Raw genomic sequence first — 16,204 nt, forward strand, 5'->3', positions numbered from 1 at the left:
CTGCATAATGGCAATGATTTGCCATCAACACGATTTAACATCTCATCTAGATTTTTTACACCGAACTGCAGAGCAGTGAGCTACAAGCATGGCAATTTTACCAGGACATTGCAACAATTGCGAAATGCTATCAGGACAAATGCAGCCCATCTTTGCAGACTATTGCTGGACAGTGACAAGAGATGCTCCATTCAATGAATGCAGACAAGCCAAGAAGCGTAGAGTAGACACTGAATAGGACTAAACTAAGTGCGTAATAGTTTTTTTTGCTTTTTGTTTCATAATAAACTTGATTTATATAACCCTTTTTGCTGATTTTTAAAGCTTTACATAAACAGGACAGGTGATAGGTACTATCTACACAATTTAAAATGTAAAAACTTAAATATCTTAGAAACAATAGCCAGTCAGTTGTTTTATTTGTCATATTTGAATTCAGCACATCAATAAATAGCACATTTTATCTCTGAAGCAGACAACCTCTAAAAAAAATTGTAGACCAGTGTAATCCAAATGTTAATATAATTTTACAGTCTTTTATGTTTTTCACTTTCTATTTGAGTCTTTTAATGACATTATCCACATATCAGGATTTATTATTTATTCTTATATTACACATGTACTACTAACCAACCAATCTTTTTCCATAAAGGATGGTGGAATAATTTACCATTCATTTAAAAACATTACAAATATCTCTAGTCTAAATTAATTTCATGTTGTTGTTGTTTTGTTATCTTGTAGTAATTGTAATATCAATTGTAGGTTAATACAGCAAACACTGAAATGTTACATCATCCATGAATAAGAAATTAACCCTGTGCCTACTTTTTTGTAAAGAACAACCTGTCCCAAAATAAATGTTAAGCATTCAGGCCTAAACATTAGATCATTACTCTAAGAACAATGCCTCAACACAAATTACACATACACAGCTGACGGTTTTGTTAATCTGTGAAAGCATTGTGAAGAACGTCAGAAAGATGCAGCTGTTCTTTCTTTCTCTCACTTGTTCTCTCTCATTCCCTCTTTCTCTCTGCATTTATACAGAGTATCATAAACAAATCTGAGGTCAAAGAACAGAAGCCAACCATTCTGTTTTACTTTAAAACTGGTTTATTTTCTCATGCAAGTGGAGGTATATTCTTAAACAATAATGACTGTTTCAAGAAATAAAAACAGCTTTAATACAAAAAAAAAAAAAAAAAAAAAAAAAGGTGTATTGATGTCCTAAAAACAAAATTGTTGACAAAGCAGCTTTTTGCTAAAAATGAAACAGCTGATGTTTATTATACAAAAGGTAGACATTCAATATATAAAATGCAAATGTTGACCCAAATGAAGCCTAAACCTGAATGTTTGGAGTGTTTGTGTATATTAACCACAGTCTGGATGTTCCTTGTATAACAGAGATGTAAGATATCTCCTTCAATAGTTCTTATTAGGGCACTTCATTGGAGTGGATCAACATTCATGATAAAATACAAAATAATACAAATATTAGTGGCACTTCAGATTCAATAACAGGGTTGTAAATTGTGAGGATTCAGGCACAACAAGCCAAACAGTAAGATCTTCATTTCTACCCCAAGGGTGTTATAAAAAAAGCACTCTATCCCTTCATTTACAGCTCTAACAGAAGGCAGGTGAGCTACAGCAGCTCTCTGTAAATTTTCAGCAGCCCTTTCCAGCAATAAATGTCAAATGGCACCCAAAGCAGCACCCTAGACGAAATGAGCAGAGAGGAAGGAGCTCGTGAGATGTACGGGCTGAGCCGCTAAAGGCACGATGGGATTACACAGCACTTCCTGAGCTGTTGATCAACACTACAAAGGTCAGAGATCATTAACAGGCAACAATACAGGAAAAATGGCATGTTGTGGTAAGCATAGGCCATCAAACCTATAGGCCTTATGGTCTCACATTAACACAGCACTCAAATTAGGGGGATTGCAAGCCCTCATAATTGTGTTACTGATGCGGTAAGGCCAAGACAGCACCTTCGTAAGACCTCTGGTCACATTAGACTTTGGTGCATGAAATATCCTCTGAGTGATTCCTTAAAATATGCTGGGGTTTAAGGCATTATAGGAAGGCAGATGTCGTTGGTGCCTGTAGTCCTTCAGACAAATTCACTACACTCTGCCTGATTTTAGATTACAACACCACATTTATGTCTTAAGTGATATGTATGTAAATTTGAAACACAAATACACAAGCACAAACAGCCTCATTCTCCCTCATTATCAGTCTGTGCACCTATTGCTAACTGTAGTGTAAAGATAGGAACAAAAAGTGGTAGCAACACACAATCACAAGACTAACTTACATTCCACCCTTCATAAAATCTCTCTCACACACACATCCTCATGTAGTTATAACAGCACACATTTCTTGGCGTGCTTCTTGGCGTTGGGATAGAGAACGGCCCTGACTGCTTCGTTGAAGACCTCTCTGACTCCTTCCTGCAGAAGGGCTGAGCACTCCAGATATCGCACCGCACCTATGCTCCGGGCAAGAGCGCTGCCCTGCTGCGGAGTGGTCGGACTCATGCCCTGCTCCTTCAGCTTCTCCAGGGTCTCCTTGTCCCCCCGCAGGTCTCTCTTAGTGCCCACCAGCAGCACGGGTACGCCAGGACAGTGGTGGCACACCTCCGGGTGCCATTTATGCCTGACGTTGGCGTGAGAGGAAGGACTTGCCACAGAGAAACAGATGATGAACACGTGTGTTTGCGGGTAAGAGAGGGTTCGCAGGCGGTCATATTCCTCCTGACCGGCCGTGTCCCACAGGTTGAGACTGACGGCGCGGCCGTCCACACAGGTCTGAGTGCTGTAGTTGTCGAACACCGTAGGAATGTACTCGTCTGGGAAGGCATTGGTGGTGTAGGAGATCAACAGGCAGGTCTTTCCCACTGCACCATCACCAACAACAACACACTTTATGGTCTGCATTTTGTTGCCTGGCACAGGGGTCCCTGAAAGAGAGAGAGATTTCATATCTCACTATACATGTACCAGGACTTTGCAAGTAACAGCTTAGACAGTAAAACAGCAAATAATGTTACTATACAGAAGGGACTACTAAATAGCAGTTTATCTGTAAAAATTGACTTCATAAGAGTTATTTTTCCAGGTTAGACCTTTGGAAGCAACAAAGACCCAAAACAAAGTAACAAATCTGCTCAGCTAGTACGTTAGCAGCTGATCTCATTAATAAAACCGGCCATTGTGGGATTCAGTAAGGCAGTATCACATAATCTTTGTAAAAAGTATATTTATTTAAAGTAAAACTCACTGTGTTTGGGTGGTCTGGAGAGCTGGATGAGTGTTTGCTTTGAGCTGCTCAAGTTTCCATCATCGCAGCGGCAAAGGCGCTTTGCTAACCGACTAGCGGATGAGCCTCACATTAATCAGTTATTAAACATAGACAAACAATTCCTGAAGGTCGGTAACTACGCGCAACAACCGCTCAAAACCTGGAAAAAACATCGAAAGTCTCGAAATACTTTCATATGAACACCATTTAATGTAATTAATACAAATTGTTCTATGTGTATCGCAGTCCTTTTCTCTCACTGGCTCATTCTTCAACTAAACGGAGACGACATAGCGGAACACGCCCATGTCGCAAAGCCTATGGGAAATGTAGTGTAGTTTCAGAGTAAAAACTACAAATGATTGTATTTACATTTACGTAGTCATAAATGATTGATTAATAATCAAAATATTAATACAATTAATATTAACACAAGTATGGTTGAATTATGGTATTACTTTACTAAATTGTACTAACTTTTATAATGGTTTTAACACGTTCTACCTTCTAGGTGTCTTTTTATGACATTATACACACATATAGCTCACATGTAATTAAACCAAATTTCTCAATGTGAATCGCAGTCCTTTTTTCTCACTTGCTCATTCTTCAACTTACAGGTAACGGAGATGACATTGCGGGACACGCACATGTCGCAAAGGCTAATGGGAAATGCAGTGCAGTTTTAGAGTAATAACTACAACATTAGCTATAGGCTTTGTCTTTCATTTTGATATATGCTTTGAATGAACTAATCAAATTAGTAAACGTATTACATCAAGAGCAATGTGTAATTTTGCCAGTTCACCATTAATTAAAGCTCAATATGTTACTTTATCCTTGTTACAGTACTAAGTAACATTACTTAACCACATGTACTTAGGCTACTATAGGGTTAGGACTGGGGTTTGGTTTAGGGTTAGTTGCCTGTAATTATTCATAATTGACTGTAATTATTTGGCCTATAACAAGTACATGTAGCCTAACATGTGTTACAAGGACACTAAATAAAACACTGTATAATAAAAACGAGTTACTGCTCACTTACATTAAAAGAGTGAGCAGGGTGATAGGGCTAAACGTCAGACTTATCAGTAGCTATATAGTCATAAATTTTTATTTATAGAGCAGCATTTTATTGTCCCATAAGCCGCACAAAATATTTTAAATATTTGTGTTCATTAAAGCTGAGCAATTAAGCATGTTATAATTTCTGATAAACTCAGCTGTCTGGAAGAACAGTTTTATGTAGGCTAGAAATCTTTAAAGTCTAATAAAATCACATCTCCAAAATTACCCGGAGAAGATTTCATGTCCTGTTTCGTAAAAGTGTGCACAGGATAGCTCAAATGACTAATGACTAAAACATCATCAATGTTTAATTTACTTGTACAACTGCAAGGTGCGTCTTCCATTATAACCAACTGTCGACGAGCTCGCCTGATGGGGGCGACAAATCACCGCCTCTTGTCACTCAAACTCCATTATCGACCAAAGAAGACTGATAAAAACTTCCCGTAGAACAATGGCGACTTGGGCCAGGTTAGGTGCTAGTTGGCGGAGTACAGTGAGAAGTTTGTGGCCTCTCAGAAGTATACGGTATAGTCGTGCTGTTGGAGCCGGTCTGTTCGGCTCTGTTGTAGCTGGCGGATTTATTTACTATAAGAATGAACCGAGATGGACACTGTGGCCACACACCGTGTATGCGGAGGACGCGAAGGTAAACAAACTTTACAAATCAGAGACAACTTTTAAAATAACCTCTTAACTTTTTAAAATGTCATGTTGTCCGAGAAGTAAAACATAACAGGCTCACTGTCATGTCGTCTGTGTTTGTTCGTAGAGTCACTATGATTATATTGTCATCAGTTGAGGTTTAAGTATTAAAATGGGACTAACCAATATTTACTATTATTAATCGGATTTACCCGTGTTTTATTGCAGTTTTGTAAATTGTATATGGAGTCTCAGTAAAAGCCCAATATGTCTCCTGTTGCAAATGTTTATGTATACATATTTTGGATAGTAACACTGTTGCTATCACGTTGTAGGTGGAGGTATGTCTGTATGGTGTCACAGCAAACTGTTGCTACACTATGGGGGTAGTCAGCAAGGTTACATAATCTAAATGCTTGGTTAATGACTCATTATGTGATTAACATTTAGAAAATGTACAGAATTAATTTAAACATAGTACAATGTTATAATCAGAGCCACAATTTCATTATTGAAGTGAATTTTCATGTACACATAAACCTATTACTATAAAACCCCAATAAACAGTTTAAACGGTTATGGGGTAATCTTACAATAACAGTGTTTACATTGGTTAAGGAGAAAGTAATAATAAATCTTGAGTCCACATGTAAAGAAAAGCAAATCATATTTTATCCCTCTGTGCACATTTGTCATAATAAATTTAGTATTATTTGTATACTATATTATAGTATTTAATATATATTATCTATTTTTATATATTTTTTTACAGTTTCATGTTTTTTAATTTTATTTTAAGTTTTATTATTAATTGCATTTATGTCTTTTTCTATTATTTTTTTATATTTCCGTTTAACTTTATTTTTATTTTAGTTTTAGAAAGTGTAGTACTTCGGCTTAAACTTTATTTCAGTTAGTTGATAAGGCAACTTTGTTTCCATTTAAGATTTTTATCTAATATTTATATTTTATTTTCTTTATTTTTTTCTATTGCCAAAAACAATTTTAATAGTTTTAGTTTTAATTAACAATCACGACACTGCTCCCCTGTTGCCCCTGCTTAAAAAGTCATAGAATTGCCACTTGCTCTTTGTTTAAAAACTTTCCAGTTACATATTATTTTTAACATTATTCAATTTACTGAAAAGATAAGGGCTCATAATTTTAATGTCTTCATTCTAGAGGCCAGGTTAAGCTCTAGATAGAATGCATGTGCACAGTTTATGAATGCAACATGTACTCTTTCTTTCCATTTTTGTATGTCTGTAAAGAAAGAGGAGATCAGAAGACCACAAGTGTCCATGAGACGACTGCGGTTCAACCAGTTTGCCTCCATGATCTATGAAGAGGAGCCATACATGACACCCAGAGACTTCCTCCATTCAGTCTTGATGGAGAAGGTGGATCGTAAGTGACATACCATCATATGCATGTGCGAACACTGAAAAAGAGACATGCGTTAGGAATTGGCTGTAAATTATTATGTGATATTGTGCTTTCCTGTTCTGTTGGACTAAATAAAATATAGCTTTATTACACTTTACTTTAGGATGATAGTTTTCACCTTTATGAAAAGTGCAAACTTTAAAATTTCTGTTTAAATGTAAACTCTTATCAAAAAACACCAAGACCCCAAACTGCTGACACATGCAGCCTTCCCCTCTCTCTCACTTGTGCTCTCATTTATATTAACATGTTTCTGGTTTGAGTGTACATCCGAGTGAAAATGCTGTTTATCTGGAAGTAATCACCTCTGCGTGTTAGGCCTTGTATTCATAAAGTAAGCATAATGTAGTAAGCATAATTTGGATCTCTCCAAACACCACTTCAGACCTCAAAGCTATTTTTTTTTTTCTGTTGAATTTCACTATGCTGCAAAATAATGTTACAACAATCTTTGATCTTCCTCTTATAGACAAACTAAAGAAAAAGGTGCTGACCAAAGGAGTAAGTGCATTTTGTTAGTTCACATGAATGTTGCTCAGAACACAAGTAGACTAGTTCTAAACGAATGCTGTTATTATATGATCATATGTGATGTGTGATTGTGCTGGAAATCTCACCTACACAATTAAAGCTTTGCCTTATTATCTGATTGGTCCACTCACAGGATGTGGACGATATGGTATGGGTGGCTTCCAGGGCTGAGGCAGGAAATCTCTTGTTCAGAGGAATCGGAGACAAAGGTATATGTTAAGCGAACACATGCCTTACATAGTCTACCTGTCTCAGTAATGTGGCTGTGTGCGCCAACTTCCTCCCATTGTGGAAATGTCATAATTAAAATGTAATTTTGAATATGCTGTTTCTGTTTACTTGAGTGTTTTAATTAACAACATTAACATTGAATCTCCTTGTCTGAACCATTATTTTCAGGGCTGATCTCATACACAGAGTACCTGTTTCTCCTCACTATTCTTACAAGTAAGTATTTCCAACCATTTTTACATCATTTCATAAACAGTTTTCTATCAGCTACGTGCCCGTCCCTGGAACCAATTATTTTTGTGACATTCCTGAAGTCTGATTCTTTGACACTGTATCAAAATATGTCTGCACCATCCTGCACTGCTGCTAAAATCACAGCATCATGGCAAAATTAATTTTAGCTGAGCTTGCAGCCTCTGTGAAATAATACAAACACAATAATTAGACAATGCATCATTGTAGTGTTGTCACGGTACCAAAATAACAGTAGTCGGTACCAATTCCATAAAAATGTTACGGTTCTCGGTACCAATTTCGGTACCACAGCAAAATCTGTTGTAACTATTTTACTATTTTATGTAGCCTATTTTAAAAGCATATTAAATATGGTAATCATACATATAAATATTTGGATATATATATTGGTATGTTTGTGTGTGTATATATACCTCAATGAAATAAATTTTGATATATATATATATGTAAAAATGCTCAAACATCCATTTTGTAACAGACGTGCGTGTTTATTTTAGCTATTCCTTCAATGAAACGACACACTACAGCCTGTAAAACTATGAAATAAATATCGGTAAATAATGGTTACCTAAATAATAAGAAAGTTAAAAAAAAAAAACAAAAAAAAAAACATTTGTTTTTTATTTCTACACAAAGATGCGTCGTATAGCCTACCGCTCTGCGCTTTGAGAGGGATGTGGGACACGAGCAGGAAAGAGACCATTTCGCTTTAATAATATCTTCAATTTATCTCTTGATGTTACAAGCAACTGACACTTGTTAGAAATGGTGTGAAGAGCGAGTTTTATCTTCACACATTCAGGCTATATTTGACTTAGCGCTGCCAGGAAAAGCAAAAGTAAAAATCACCAGCGTGTGTGAAACTCGCTATACAAATAAACTTGACGCGCCTAAGTAAGTCTAGTAACAAGCACAAACTGTGTTAAATAGAAACTGACGTGCAAACAAAAAGGTTTCTGTCCATCGGTGTTTATTCTACTTTACCACAGTAAAGAATGCGAATAGCCTATAATAGGCCTAAAAGCGAACTAAAGAAAGAAACGTTTATAATCCCCTTTGTGAGTGAAGATTTGGGAAAAGAAACCATGTTAAGTGAAATAACTAATGGAATATTGTTAAATTCTCTGCTAATCGGGTGACCAGATCGTGATTCGCAATACAGAATACAAAGCTTAAATTTATGGACTCTCGTACCTCTCTCATTCGGCATGAACCAAAATGTTTCCATGGCTGCGATGTCACATTTAATTGCTAACCTATTATTTATTTTGTAAACAAAGCTTTGTGCTACCGAAGTACTGGTACTTTTGACAACACTACATCATTGTCCTTGCTGGTTGCATGCAGGATTAAAAATACAGCATGACCATATAGTCCAACTTGGGAACAAGTTAATTTGAGAGATTTGATGACATGTTTTCTCACAAGTAAAAACAAATCTTAAGGAAACAAAATCATTAAGTGGAACCAAAGCCAAAATATTTCCTTTTGATTCTCATTCCTAGTCTCAAAAGTCACAGAAGATGGGTAGAAGGACAACTTAATTACTATTTAATCACTTTCTGGTTCGGCAGCAGAATTTATTGGGCCTCATTCACTAACCGTGCGTACACACAAATTTTTGGGGGTGAAATCTGCGAATTTACGAACAAATGTAGGAACAACTGTCTATCTATCTATTATATACAGTATATATATAACAGTGTAAGAAAATTATAGCTCAAACTGCAAGGTTCCTCTGCATACAGATGCAGGTTTGCGTATGTACAGCTGGCTAATCATAGGTCTGTGATCTGGGTCTGTATAAAAGTTGTTTATTGTGTTTGAACTTGTTTGATGTCGCCACCTTTAGCATTGCTTGAGGATCTTACTGTATGTGCTCTCAGGTGAGAGCATGTCGTTGGAGAGCATCATGTTTGCTGAGTGTGTCGAAAGAAAAGGGTGTGCAGAAAGCCCTTATATGGACATGATTTGGGTGTGCTTTATAAAAATTATCAATCGCTTTATAAAAATTAAATCGCTGATTTAGAGTACTCTAAATTCATTAACGTTAGAACAAGTTTAAGAACAAATTTAATGCGCATACGTACTTGTCGTGAATTAGGCAGAAATTTTTCATGAGAAGTTCTCCTGTGCATATAAAACGAATAATTTACGCAATTATTAGTGAATGAGACCCATTGTTCTTACACTTGAATATAATCAGAATATTGTCTAAAAATCTAACGATCTTAAGTTTTGGTGAGTTTGCAATAGGTCTGTACTTGACTAGATGCACATTTTGTGTACAAAAAGTCTGTTCAGTACCAGCAGTTTCAGTCCAGTTGTACAAGTTTAGAGCCCTATGTTTGTTTTTGATATAAAGTTTTGCTAATTAGCTGGAAAAGCCAAAAATACTGCATCTTCACCAAGTGCTTGCTGTGAAACTATACTGGAGCATACTGTATTTACCAAAACATCACAATTATGTCACAGTTGTATTTGTGATATTGACTGACACTGGGGCAGCTGCATTATACTCGTTAGTGTTTTTAGTCTCCTCGTGGGGGGGTCTCTTTTTTCAGATTAGAAAGCCAGTGGCCATTACTTTACTCAGTTTAACTGAATTGTGATTCCAGAACCTCAAACAGGATTTCATATTGCTTTCAAAATGCTTGATATTGATGGCAATGAGCATGTGGACAAGAAGGAATTTCAGAAGGTATGGCATGTCTTTTCACACATGATTTATTTGACACCATGTTTTCTCATACTCAAATTGAACAGTGCAAATGTTGTTTAAAAACTTTTTTTTTTTTGTAAATGTAAATGCATTTGATTTATTAGAAGATATGCAGAACTAGGAAAGTTCCCCTGACTTAGATTTATACATTATGGAATGTAAGTAGTTTGGTCAAAAGGGTCTATCTGCTTTGTGTTTCTGTTAATGCTGGCATGAGATGAGACCGATGTGCACCAGGTATGTGGAAATGGTTGATGCATGATTGGTGCATGATAGGAGCATCAGAAAAATACATACATTAATTGAATTTAGTTTGATTTAAATGTTCAGTCTATCCACATGGATTAGTGTGCCATGTGGAAGTGCAGAAGGTTAGATTCACAAAAACTCAAAAAGCTATTTGAATAGACTCATTGTTTTTCAGAGCATATCTACATCCCACCACCCCTTAACACACAAAAACATGTGTAAACACTAGAGAATCTGAGTAAATAAGTTCATCAGTTATTTGAATGTGCATGACTTCTTTTACCAGCAGTCTACTAACTTTGCTCTCTTTTTTTAAGCTGAAGAAAGTTATTCGACCGAGGAAAGAGCTGCTAAGGCAGGGTGGGACAGAGGTGGGTACATGTTTAAGTTCAGCAACTTTGCATGTTATTGTTATTGATTTAGAATTTGTTATTCTTATATTCTGTATAGAAACACTTCCTAGTTGTGTTCAATATCAAAGTTCCGTTGTATTGAATATCTTTGTAAAAACATTTGTTACATTTAGATGTTTTGACAAACCACATTGTCTGTTTTTCTACAGTTTTTAGCCAGTGATTATGAGGTCAACACTACACTACAGGTTTTCTTCTTTGGGAAAAATGGCAAGAAAAAACTCCATTACAAAGATTTTTGCAGGTAAAGCAGCAGTCCCTTATGCTTACCAAGGCTGCATTTATTTGATCAAAAATAGAGTAAAAACAGTAATATTTGAAATATTATTACAATTTAAAATAACTTTTCCTATTTTACTATATTTTAAAATTTAATTTATTCCTGTGATGGCAAAGCTGAATTTTCAGCATCATTACTTCATCAAGAAACAAACAAACATTAATTATTATCGATGTTAAACAGTTAATATTTTTGTGAAAACTGTTATATATATTTTTCAGATTTATTTAATGCATAGAAAGTTCAAAAGAGCAGCATTTATTTGAAATAGAAATCTTTTGTAATATTCGTGAATGCCTTTACTGTCATTTTGTTCAATTTAATTTTAAACAGCAACATCTGAACAGTAGTGTAACATTGTTCAAAGTCTCCCTAAGTCTCCTGTGTTTGTTTAGTATTGAGAGATGTATTGCAAGGATTTTGTTTTGGTTTTTTTGTAGGTTTATGGAAGATCTGCAGGCAGAGGTGCAAGAAGTTGAGTTCCTGCGGTTTTCTAAAGGGATGAAGACCATGAGGCGGGAGGACTTTGCTGAATGGCTGCTTCACTACACGAATGAAGAGGACAATGAGGCATACTGGGACAACATGAGGAAGAGGATCCCCCCGGGACAGGTAACATGTTTTAAACTCTAATACTGATCGTCCTGAATATTATTAATATACAGCCTTGGCCATAGATTATTGTGCAGAATGGTCATATGCATTTTAAATTATTGCAAAAAGCATTATTGGCCAAAAAAAAAAAGAATTTTATCACAATCTAAATTTCACTGTTTTTTGGCCCTGGCACAAAAGGACCAGCTAATAACATTTCACTAATCATATCATCAGCACATGGGAAAGTGTGAACGAGTACTAGTCAGGTGAAATCACTCTATCATTCTGATTGGATTATAAGAGCAGACTGATTGCTATAAAAGAAGGGAAGAAGTGCTTCCAATCATTGTTCTTGTGTTCGCAATGGTTACCGCCAAAGAAAGATGTGCAGCCACCATTGATTTGCATCAAAATAGCCTCACATTAGGGGTGGGCGATATGGCAAAAACTTTTTATTCAGGAAAATCACAATTCACGATTTTATCGTGATTTTTTTCATGTTGGTTTTACTATTTTGCAAGTGACTGAGCAGTACAGCCAAACTAATTTCCCTATTTTAAAAAGTAGCCTTACAAGGCAACAAAATATAAAAGAAAAAAAGAATGACCAGCCATTTAGGCCAAAGTAGGGGTGGGTGAAGATGAAAATTTGTTTTTTATTTTTGGTTATTAAAAATAAGAATAATTATTATTATAAATATTTGTTATTAAAAATAAGAACAAAAGAACTTGAATAAACAAATGTAAAAATAAAACACTACTTAGACATCACTGTATAAATTATATATACACTGATTCTTATTAAAACTAATGAAGTTATTCAGTAAAAAGCAGTAAGTGATTTTCTCTTTGTTTTTTGTTGTTTGATTAACATTAATGACAAGCGGCAGCAGGTTTATTAGGCTGCTGTCACTTTAAGACCTCATCCAGTTTTCTCCCAACTGTTTACGTTCGCTTAAGACATATCCGAATGTGTTTATGTAAACCTTGTGTGTATTGTACAGTTAAAGCGCAAATAGACACAAAAGATAACTTAGTTTAGTATTCACATGCTGTTTAAAAGGCTTTAAGTGCGCACGCACTTTGGGTGTACGTGCTCAGAAAAGCTTGTCAGAACAACCTGCGAATAAAATGTTTAACCGGCAAGGCTTTAAAACGCATGCAAATACTTAACTTTTGTGATTATGAATAACTGCAATGTCACGTGAGCTTAACCCTAAATCTGCGTTAACGTGATGTGAATGTATGTCGCGTTGGGACGGAGGCACCAGAACTGCAACTGATAGAATGCACTGTAGCACGATACTATGATATTTCTTCAAAAGCAGATTGTGGAGACATTTTAATTGTTCACAATCAAAAATTGTGATATCGCACACCCCTACCTTACATGCAAGAAAATTGCTGCAAAGAACATTGCACCTGAAAGAAACATTTACTGGATCATCAAGAACTTCAAGGAGAGAGGTTCAACTGCTGTAAAGAAGGCTTTAGGACGTCCCTGAGTGTCCAGCAATATTTGCAACAGGTAGGTGTTAGTGCATCTGCACGCAGATTGAGGCCAAGACTATTGGACAATGGCCTGGTATCAAGAGGGGCAGCAATGTCCAAAAAAAAAAAAAGGTAAACGCTACCATGGTTCCTGTGTTGTGCCAACAGTGAAGCATCCTGAGACCATCCATGAGTAGGGTTCTCATCCAAGGGAGTGGGCTCTCTCACAATTCTCCCCCAAAACACTGCCATGAATAAAGAATGGTATCAAAACATCCTGTGAGAGTACAAATTAAAATTACTTGTATAAAAACTGACCTCAGGTCATTATTTTTTAGTCTTGAGATGATTGGATTCTAGATGTGGTAGAGTTGGCAAATCACTCTTGAGTACATGGCATTTACAGTCCACCTAGAGTTGGACAAATGACATTTAGAGCAGTGGCTCTCAACCAGGGGGCCTCAGCAAAATTCCAGAGGGGGGCTGCAGGATTACTTAAAAGTATTTAAATGATTTACTTATTGTTAATATATTATAATAATCAAACTCGAATACTGTGAATATTGTGTTGGACAATGGGGGGCCCTTTGAGTCAAAAAGTTTTAACTACTGATTTAGAGGACTCTGGAACCTGTCGACCTGTTGAAACTGCCGTTTATAATAAAACCATCAACTAGCTGAAATATCTTGTGAAAAACATGGTGATTATTAACGTTATTTATAACATAAGAAGGATCATTTGACAAAATAAAGACCTTGTGCATTTGTAGCATCCTGTAACATTATTATAATTCCATTAGTATATTTTAGAATGTCTTGTAAAATAGTGTCTGTGTTTTTTGTCTTTGTCAGAGCATCACCTTTGATGAATTTAAAGCATTCTGTCTCTTTACTAACAATCTGGAGGACTTCGCATTCTCAGTAAAAATGATTAATGATGCCAACAAGCCAATAGGAATGGGTAAGACTGATCTGGATGCCAATAGTTTTAACTTTTAATAATACATAATATCAATACATTTTTTGACATTTTCCAGATCAAGGTTGTGTTGATTGAGTCATTAAAATGCATAGCAATATCCCTCACTCTGTTGCTCCATAGCTCAGTTTAAGCGAGCGGTGAAGATAGCGACAGGTCACGACCTTTCAGAGAACGTTTTGGACACCGTTTTTAAGATCTTTGACCTGGACGGGGACAACTGTCTGAGTCATAAAGAGTTCCTCGGTGTGATGAAAGACAGAGTACTTCGTGGACTCAGGGTGAGAAACCATTTAGCCCTTTATTTGATAATGAATTATTAATTTGCATAATTTAATTTATTTCACTTACAATGTTGTGCTATTAATCATTTAATAAAAATCATTGGTGTTAAAAGAATTATTGGTAGTAAATTCTGACATAAATGCTAATGTCTATGCCGACAATAATACACATGATGGACGTTAATCTGAACAGCAACTATTGCTCAGTTTTGTGACAGTAGTTAATCTCTGTGATTTTGTGTAAGTGGCTCAGCGCAGAAACCAGTAGACTTACTGTAGATTGCACCTGTGTTGCATAGGTTCAGCCCCATCATGGTATTTCTGATTATTGGAAATGTGTGAAAAGAGAGACACTGCAAGGAGCTCAAGAGGCACTCCGTGAAACCGGCAGCCCTGTCTGACAGAGGAAGAGGTCTGCCTTTGAGTATGTGGCTGGCCGGATGTGGTAATATTTGCAGTTCCATATACTTCTGGGGAGGAAAATGGTACATAATTAATTAATTAATTACTTGTCAATTGTACTGTCAGTTAAATCGTAATCTTTTCCTTTAAATGTTTACATGTTACAAAACATATTAAATACTTATAAATTAAAATTATAAACAATCTTTTATATAAAAATTGGTTTCATGGTTGACTTGTTTTCTGTTTTTGTTTTCTTTTGGAAATCTGTGATGTGCTCTTCGGCCTTGAATTTGTGAAATGGCCTGTGTACACTCAATGGCCTGTGTGTCAGTTCATGATTTTTCTTATGTGGATAGAAAACTGTTTAATAGTAAACATGTTTAATTATATGTAGCATTTATTTTGCTTGGGATGTGGTGTTGTTTACATATAACCTCTATGTAAATCTTTTGTGTTATAGAAGATTATATTATCCTGTGGATAATCTGCATCTAATGCAGATTTTGAATTATGCAATTATCACCCCGAAACTCTAGTCTAGAGGACTCTTGTACTGGATTTAGTTGCTTCTGGGGGTGTTTTGTGACTGAACAAATGAGCAGTTCCATCTTAAGAACACTTATTGTAAAACCTTTTTACATAGAGTTTTGTCCTTTTTGAGTTTTATTTGTGAAATTGAAATAAGACTGTGAAATACAGTTTTCTTCATTTAAATTGAAAGACTCTATATACTGTAAGTGACCGTGTGGTATCTGTGATGACAATCTGATTAACTGTTTAATCTGTGGGGTGGGGAGGGGGTGTTTCTGTTATTTTTGTAACATGTACATGCTATTTTTATTGCTAGGGCACTATAAATTTTTCAATCTTATAAAAATATGCTACCATTTTCCATTTAAAAAAAAAAAAAAATCATGTGGTGACTATCAATTACTTAAAAATATAAGACTGATTAAATTCTCTAAAAAGTATACATATATTTTGCATATTTATAAGTTTACGCTTTCAACATAAGTTGTCTTTGTACATGTAAATAATCTTGCCTTTAGGAAATCGACGTCTGCAAAATGTAATTTATTCCACATTGTAGCACTTTGAAAGTAACGTATTATTTAATAATCCCCATATGTAACATCCTGCTATTATATTCGCAATTATAATTGGATAGTTATAGTTAAATGGCAAGTTGTTAAACTAGAAGTGAGTCTGTACTCTGAAACTTGCTGCCGTTGAAAAACTCTTTTGGAGGATGCGGCCCGTGACGTCAGGTGGACTCTCGCGCTCTGGCTCA

General features: G+C 35.7%; 2 protein-coding genes across 2 annotated transcripts; one reads left to right on the forward strand and one right to left on the reverse strand.

Annotated features, from left to right (window-relative positions):
- Positions 1 to 1,171: 1,171 nt before the first annotated feature.
- Positions 1,172 to 3,623, reverse strand: rhogc (ras homolog gene family, member Gc). The gene is made up of 2 exons (XM_051893124.1): positions 3,295 to 3,623; positions 1,172 to 2,974 (listed from the first exon to the last, which is right to left on the reverse strand). The coding sequence occupies exon 2, from the start codon at positions 2,949 to 2,951 to the stop codon at positions 2,376 to 2,378; it is 576 nt and encodes a 191-aa protein (XP_051749084.1). The 5' UTR covers positions 2,952 to 2,974; positions 3,295 to 3,623; the 3' UTR covers positions 1,172 to 2,375.
- A 1,156-nt stretch (positions 3,624 to 4,779) lies between these two features.
- Positions 4,780 to 15,644, forward strand: micu2 (mitochondrial calcium uptake 2). Its single transcript, XM_051893123.1, has 12 exons — positions 4,780 to 5,035; positions 6,303 to 6,438; positions 6,947 to 6,978; positions 7,142 to 7,217; positions 7,408 to 7,455; positions 10,113 to 10,195; positions 10,783 to 10,836; positions 11,028 to 11,122; positions 11,599 to 11,770; positions 14,098 to 14,206; positions 14,348 to 14,505; positions 14,808 to 15,644. Exons 1-12 carry the CDS (start codon positions 4,841 to 4,843, stop codon positions 14,907 to 14,909), a joined length of 1,260 nt encoding a protein of 419 aa, XP_051749083.1. The 5' UTR covers positions 4,780 to 4,840; the 3' UTR covers positions 14,910 to 15,644.
- Positions 15,645 to 16,204: the final 560 nt, after the last annotated feature.

Source organism: Ctenopharyngodon idella, chromosome 5 (genome assembly GCF_019924925.1).
Source record: "Ctenopharyngodon idella isolate HZGC_01 chromosome 5, HZGC01, whole genome shotgun sequence".
NCBI classification, from domain to species: domain Eukaryota; kingdom Metazoa; phylum Chordata; class Actinopteri; order Cypriniformes; family Xenocyprididae; genus Ctenopharyngodon; species Ctenopharyngodon idella.

Excerpts from the sequence above, each read along its gene's own strand:
- rhogc (XM_051893124.1), bottom strand. The coding sequence starts at position 2,951 with ATGCAGACCATAAAGTGTGTTGTTGTTGGTGATGGTGCAGTGGGAAAG.
- micu2 (XM_051893123.1), top strand. The coding sequence starts at position 4,841 with ATGGCGACTTGGGCCAGGTTAGGTGCTAGTTGGCGGAGTACAGTGAGA. Across the intron at positions 6,439-6,946 it reads CTTGATGGAGAAGGTGGATC|ACAAACTAAAGAAAAAGGTG; the intron begins GTAAGTGACATA and ends TTCCTCTTATAG. Across the intron at positions 14,506-14,807 it reads GAGTACTTCGTGGACTCAGG|GTTCAGCCCCATCATGGTAT; the intron begins GTGAGAAACCAT and ends TGTGTTGCATAG.